Source organism: Gadus chalcogrammus, chromosome 21, assembly GCF_026213295.1.
Source record: "Gadus chalcogrammus isolate NIFS_2021 chromosome 21, NIFS_Gcha_1.0, whole genome shotgun sequence".
Lineage (NCBI taxonomy): Eukaryota > Metazoa > Chordata > Actinopteri > Gadiformes > Gadidae > Gadus > Gadus chalcogrammus.
In genome coordinates this window covers 14,428,417-14,435,916 of record NC_079432.1, presented here as the reverse complement: position 1 = coordinate 14,435,916, position 7,500 = coordinate 14,428,417, and the positions used below count along the sequence as shown (strand labels likewise).

The 7,500-nt window shown below is 46.5% G+C and overlaps 1 protein-coding gene across 1 annotated transcript in view; it reads right to left on the bottom strand.

Annotated features, from left to right (window-relative positions):
• fmn1 (formin 1) overlaps positions 1–2,951 on the bottom strand; it is a 16,811-nt gene extending 13,860 nt beyond the window's left edge. The window contains exons 1-5 of the mRNA XM_056581953.1: positions 2,210–2,951; positions 1,915–2,023; positions 1,103–1,164; positions 612–935; positions 259–413 (exon numbers count right to left, since the gene is read on the bottom strand). Coding sequence (XP_056437928.1) covers positions 259–413; positions 612–935; positions 1,103–1,164; positions 1,915–2,023; positions 2,210–2,896 — 1,337 coding nt within the window. The 5' untranslated portion in view covers positions 2,897–2,951. The remainder of the gene's footprint in view (positions 1–258; positions 414–611; positions 936–1,102; positions 1,165–1,914; positions 2,024–2,209) is intronic.
• Positions 2,952–7,500: the final 4,549 nt, after the last annotated feature.

Sequence of the window (7,500 nt, the reverse complement as noted above, 5' to 3'; positions counted from 1 at the left end):
GCTAGATAGAGGGAGAAGGAGAGAGAGAGAGAGGGATGGATGAAGGGAGAGTGAGGGAGAGGGATAGAGGGATAGATAGAAGGAGATGGATCGGGAGAGAATAGAGAGAGAGAGAGAGAGAGCAGTAGACAGAGAGAGAGAGAGAGAGAGAGAGAGAGAGAGAGAGAGAGAGAGATGGATAGAGAGTGGGATCGATAGAGGGAGAGGAAGAGAGCGAAAGAGAATGAGAGGCAGAGAGAGACAGAGAGCGGGACCTACTTTTTGTCCTGGATCTGGATCCGAGTCCAGTAGAGAGGCTTCATGGGGACGGTGGGCTCAATCGCCGGCTTCCTTGGGGGTCCATCAACTGCCCTCCCCAGCCCCAGAGGAGGCGGAGGAGGAGGAGGGGGGGGCAGTGGGAAGCCCGGAGCTGCCATAGGTGGTGGTGGAGGTGCGGGCAGAGGTGGAGGTGGGGGTGGAGGTGGAGGTGGTGGAGCAGTGGCATTGGACAGCGGCAGGGCTGGGGGGGTTGAGACGGGTACAGGCGGGGGTTCAGAAGGGAGGAGGGATATAGACGATGATGACGGTGACGGTGATGAGGCTGAGGACGATGATGGTGAGGGTAAAGTCACGTCAGGAGGGGCGTGGTCCTCCCTCTGTCCCACCAGGCTGAGGCTGATGGAGGCCAGGTCAAGCCTTTTAGGGGGCGCCATTTGCTGCTGGGGGCTCCCGCCGCCGCCGCCCTCCGGAGCTCGGAGGAAGGTCTCCCGGTCCGTCTGGACGCACACCGTGCGGAAGGCCTTGCGTGGGACATCGTCCTCCGTGGAGACGCAGGCGTCCCGGAGGTCCCCGCGCCGGGGGGCCTCAGCCAGGGTGCGCTGGGCGTGCAGCCGGGCCAGGGAGAGGTTCTCCTCGTGCTCCTCCCTCAGCCTGGACAGGGCGCGGCCGTGGTCCTCCTGCAATCATCTGCTGGAGTTAGACTGGGTGGCGGACCCCCATGTGATGGAGGACCGAGCCTGACCGTTCAATGTTGTTGATGAGCTGGTCAGTCACTTATATAGGATTACATGGGGTTATAAGAATGCACAGTTGTGTACAACAATGAATGCACCGACACACATACCTGCAACTTCTCTTCTTCCTCTTTGCATTCCCTCTTTAACTGGAGAAGGGCAGCCTGATGCTCTGAGGAGTGTGTGTGTGTGTGTGTGTGTGTGTGTGTGTGTGTGTGTGTGTGTGTGTGTGTGTGTGTGTGTGTGTGTGTGTGTGTGTGTGTGTGTGCGTGTGCGTGTGCGAGAAAGAGAAAGAGAAAAAGGTCATTGAAATGTTAAAAAGATGCCGCAATACTGTAGTGGATTTTTTTCTTCTGTGAAGGCCTCAGGTTACACTGACACAAATATAATTAGAATTCTTTATTGATTCCAATAAATAATATAAAATGCATCAAATGCCCATTTGCAAAGATTTTTTTGTATCGATACAGCAAAAAATAATAGAATACATAGCAGCATAAAATCTTAACGCAATTTCTGCAGTGACTGAATTTTGAAGTCACTGCAGCATATGCTGCCCCAAAGGACACTTTCAGCTTCTTGCTTCAAGCAAACACTCTGCCTGGATTACAACACCTATTCGTGTCTCTTGACACAGCTGATTGAGAAATACTTCAGTAGGCATGCATAGGGTGGAGCTTTATTTACATTGGCGTGCTAGATTGTGCAGCACATTGACCATAGGGTTCATTGGAACAGTAAACACTGCTGTCGTTCTGAATCCTGCAGTCTTAGACATACACCTGTCTCAAATGGCCCCTACACAGAAGAGCCACCGGAAGAAAGTTCACGGCAATGTACATTTTCTTCTTTCTATAACACTTCTGTAGAAGCTGAAGGAGTTTGTCTCATTGTAAACGTTGAAGTAATGCTCCGGCCTCACCTGCTTCCGTATACTTCAGCCCCACCTTCTCGTCCCTGGGGGGGGGCCAGATGGCCTGCAGCCGGCCGGGGGTCCGCTCCTCCCCGTCCCCCGGGGGATCAGCCTCTGCCTGGAAACAAGAGGAGAACAAAATAAAATAAACATAAAAATCAATAATTTGGTGAAACAACCAATGCTGTGTGTCAGAGGCTAATCACACTTTCTAAGCCAGCTCTACCTCTTTATAGCAGTAGTTAAAGCAGTAGTTATATGCCACTCATGTGCGTTTTATGTGTCAATAAAACACAATGCATACTTTGCCATCTGAAGGGCTTTCTTTCCCGGGTGTGTTGTTGGCGCTCCTTTCAATGAGACCCTTCAGCACCTCTTTGTCGCTTCTGATCCTCTTCCTCAGATCAAACCTCTCTGAAGGGTCTCTCCTCAGAGGCCTTGGGGTGAAGAAAGCCTTGAAGGCGTCAAACGCGGCCTCTGCTCCAGAGACGGGGGACTTGGGACTGTCCTGTAGCCCTGTGGGTTCTTCGGACTGGTCTGTGATGCGGTTGATGTCGTCCTCTCCAATGCTTTCCATCTCGTCGGTCTCCTTCTCCTCCTCTATGACTGGTTTGTAATCTCTGGTAAAGAGCTCTGATTCATCGGCCCTATCGTAAGTTCCTTCCTCTTTCTTATCTGCTCCGTTCTCCCGCCGGTTCAACAACTGGGAGAGATGGTCCAGAATGCTTTCCCTCCTCTGTACCTTGGCGTCCTCTGGGTTGTTTTCCACCTCGGGGTCGAGCTCCTTCTTTGATCCCTGGAGAAGGGACTTGATCTGGGCCACGGTGTCGTTCTCGGGCCCCATCACCCCCTTCCTAAACACTCTGAGGCCACTGAAGAGGGCTGGTAGCTGGAGGGGCTTGTCTGTAGGGGAGCTGGGGGAGAAGGTTGTCCTGGTCATGGTGCTGGTCACTGGCAGAGGGCTGCTCGGTGGGAAAGCAGGCAACGACATGACGCCACTCGCCTCCGTGGTCTCTTGGCTGACAGAATCACACAGGTCCGCGTTGAACCCTGTTGCAGCGTCATTGTTGTGTGGAAGGATATCTTCCTCCCCACCTCCTTCTTCTATGTCTGTTACGATTTGATGATCATCTTCATGCGTAGTTTTGGGACGGCGGTCACTTTTTTCGAGGTCTGATGATATGTCCGCTGGTGTTACAGTTTCCTCGTAAATCGATTCCATCCCGGTTAGATTTGGATCTGTGTCTTCCCAGTGATCAGAGGGTCCATAAGGGGACAGCCAACCACCACTCAATGCTCGGTAAAGTTGAAGTTCAAAGGCCGACTGCTCAGTGCTCGGGTCTAATGGCATCAAAACGCCAGACATCGATTCGTACAGACTTTTACAAATGTCCTTCTCTTCATTGCTCAGAAGGTCTCCGCCCTTTGGCTCTCCTCGTTTGTCTTCCTCAGCGTCGTCCTCACTTATAGTGGATTGAAGGTGTGTATTTGCCAAGCCATTCAGAAGGTGTGGACAACGTGGTTGAGTGCATCCGTCTGTGACACATTCGACCACAGAGTCTGCTGCCAGCGGACACTCCTCAGGTGTGTCTTCATAGGGAATAATCATGAGGCCACTTAATCCATCATAAGAGAGGTCCCCTCGATCAACCCAGTTCTGTTCAGGCCGATTTGTTGTGTCAGCAGTCTCTTTATCTACGTCTATGTCTGAAGCGGTTCTGCTGTGTCTGTTCAATGCTTCAGTTTGTTCACTCTCTCCTCCCTTAACAAACTCCTCTGATAGATTCAACTGATAACTGTTGTCCTCTGGTTGGACTGAACCAACTCCTGCTTCATTCATTGTTTCCTGGCCATGGTTTTCATTCAAAGCATTGTACATAATTATGTTACCATCAACGGGCAAGACGAGATGATTCTGGGGTTCTTCATTGTGTTTTAGAGCATCTGCATACGTATGATCGCTGGTGAGGAATACATGGCTATTGACCTCGGTGTCTCTGTCGGCCGTGCCATCACCTCCACTGTTTTGTTCTCCTGTGAGTGTCCGGAAGAATGTCAGGATGGCATTGTCCAGTTGTTCGGAGTCAGAGCTCCCAGAAATAGCAAACATTGTGCTGAGTTTGTCCAGAATAGAGTTAGTCTGAAGTTGGGAGAACACCTATCCCAAAACTTTCTGCTTGTGAGCATTATTATCCATGTTTTATTCCACCTTTCTTATCTTCGGCAGGATATTTTTTTAAATGCAATGCAGTCCTCAACCAAAAATCGATGTCAAATACATTCAGCGATCATGCAAAATGATCTAATGCATTCAGCGATCATGCAAAAGTATCATGTGGTATCAAAGATGTCATTCTCAAAAGCCTTGAAATAGTCAAAGTATCACCTTGGAATATCCAACCTGCTTTTGCTCCATTTTGTATCATATAAAGTCCAGTTTAGCCATAAATACAACAACAATAAGCTCAACTGAAGGATAACTGTTTAATTTGTTTGTCTGCTAACAGGATGCAACCTTCTTTAAGCTAAAAATCAACAAGGAACCAGCTTTTTCTGAATGCATACAAAACCCAATGATAGAGGAGAACTCGGGCGAGTAATAGAAAAGTAAGTGACTCCAAGCCCAGGAGTGAGTCAGAGCCTCTGCTCAACCCTCCACCAGGGTTATAATGACTTCCAAGTCCATGTTTACATCCTCCTCCACCTCTTCCCTATACAAAAACACTGCTGTGTGTGTAGTCCACAAGCTCCTGTATTTGTAGCAGCGACTCAAATGTGCATTGATAGATCCTTCGGTTTTTGTCTTCCCGGTTTAAAATGTCCACCGCTTTCCCTCTTCTTCCAGTGCTCTTAAAGCGACTGCCAGCGTTTTAAGACCACAGCTTCTGCTGCCTCACTAAGCCACAGAAGGCATGGAGCAAGGGCCACCCCACCCACAGTAAGACGAGGGTAAATAAGAAGTAGGACGGCTGTGCCGAGATTCTATACCTCCTAAAGCTCGGGTGAAAAACAGGTCTGCATGCGCTACTTCTTTTACAAGGCCACTGAGGCCAACAACAGCAGCTAATCTGTGCTACTTAGTGTGTTGAACTCCACCTACATACTTTTTTCCAGCTTAAATCTGCTCAAATGCCATTCACACACAACAACAAAGGGACAAGTAGGTAACAGACCAAGGATGCAAACGGCTTCAGTTTTTGGTCAGACATGTGTGAGTATATGGTACCTCCTTACTCATAAGAACATTTAAAACCATCACTGGATAACAAACATATATCAATCATAACAGGATGGTTCTAAATAAAGCCTGATAAATCTTTACATGATTAAAAAAGATAGAAATCCAGATAGCTAGAATGATAAACTGAAGTCTGTACGAGGATGGCTAATTGGCTGTGGCGATGGTTGTAAAACAAGTGTACCCTTGCTTGTCTTCACGTTCAGATGGATAGATTGAGTATCCACACAAATTAAATCCTTATTTACCTTGCTACATGTAGCATGTTTGCGAAACACATATTTAATTATGCCCGAACATTTCAATTCATAATTTGTTTAGCATTCTTGTTTCCCTTGGACTTGAACAAGAGTGGACCATTGTAGCCTTAATGCAAAGCAATGTTTATGTAACACAATTAAATCCAAGATAATCCCATGAAAAGGAATGAGCTGTGTGCACACAACACTACTATAATACTCAGCAGGTCGGAGTTTAACTAGCTTGTGTGATCACAACATGAGCGTCAAGTATGAAAGTTTATGGTCTTTGTTTGATCATTGAAGATAATAGGCAAGACTGTACTGTATTGATCTAAGCAACTCCATCTTATTATAACTATACTGAATACAATGTATTATGGATCCTGTCCTCTGGTTGCTGAACAAAGTCAGAAACAATTTGAAATCTTTGATTTACATCATATTATAGTTACTAAATGTTAGGCCTAGGCATAGCCAACCAAACTAAAGAAAGGAGATATGAACATTTCCTTTTCGCTCGGAAAAAAATGAACATGCCTGGTATACTTTGAAATCAAATGTACAATTCACTAAGTTCAGGTGTATTTGTGTGTGTGTGTGTTGAACAGTGGTAGAATGACACATTCATTGATGTATAGACGCAGAGCCCCTTACCCTAAGTAAAAAATAAAGTACTCTGAAATTGCATTATCCCGTATTCATATCCAGGTTTTTATGCATAGATAATAAATGCTACTATAAATGCACTGTCTACTCCCTGTTTGTCAGTCTTTTGAACAATGAAGAGGATCCAGGATGCTGCCTCCTCGTTCATTGGCACTCAACGGCATCGCAAACAGCATGGCTCTCGTTATCATGATGGACTGGCTTCGTGCCAGGGCAACACGAGTCTTAGATCTATGTCCCTCCACGATCCCAATACATTGTGTGATGCCTATGATCTGATCAAAACACAGCAGGATGCCAATGACACCATGACCACATAATAGATCCAATATGTTGTCCTCAAAGTAAACATGGTGGCCTGAATGTGTCATGTGTGTTTCAGATGGGTTTAGTGAGTGGTAACGACCTCAGACAAACCCAGGCCTAATGACATAGACCAACTATGTGTTTCAGTACACGCACAAACAATAAAAACACATACACTACTGGTAAACCACGGCAGCAGCTTATTAAGGCTAGCAAATTCCCACACAATGCAGCAACTGTCACCAACTGAGTTGCACTAAACCCCTTTCTGTACTTAAGTAATAATTGTTCTAAAAAAGGAACAATGCATTGCATAGTATCAAATCAAATCGTCTGAGCATTCTGCAACCTAAGAGAGCTTGTACACATAGTGTAACATCGCAATAATAATTTTTGGAAGCATAGCAGCACTGTAATGTTGGCTGTTTAACGTTAGCAGTCTCTTTGTTTTTTTTGGTCATTGACTGGTCCTTATTAATTGAGAAATTAGTTATCATTAACAGAGGAAATTGTTGTGGCTGAATCTGCCCCAGCGTTTCTCATGCAAGAAGTGCCAAGGTGGGTTATGGTATATTTATGTTGATTTAGGAATTTACAGTAGGTCTACTAACTCTCTGGAGCCCTTTCAATATGGCGTTTTGCCAATGAACTATCTCATGAGGCATTGCTGTACAGGGTTAGGGTCAATCATAACACTCATTGAATTGCAGTCAATGAGTGTTATGATTGACATTTAGCTTGATTCATTTTCTTAACTAATTATTGTTCCAACATATTGTTGTATGTTTTGTATCCATGCATCACAAAAAACAGTTATTGTGAAATCCAATGTTTTTTGTATTTATTTTACATTTAGATTTACATTTGAATGGACAGAAATAATACTATCCTTATTTCAAGCTGCCCTCGCGGGTTCCAGTGAGTCACTCCTCACACGCTACTCACTGGAGGACTCTGCGGGGGGGAGGGAGTCGGCGTGTCGCCATGGACCTCGTCAGCCCCACAGGTGCCCTGTGAGGGCCGCTGGGGTCTGGAGGACAGAAGGGACTCCCCCACCTCCCTCGGCCAGACCCCCTGCTGTCTCCGCAGGGCCTCGTCTGGGCCCAAGGGGGAACAATGGAAACCATCATCTGAAATAGCTAT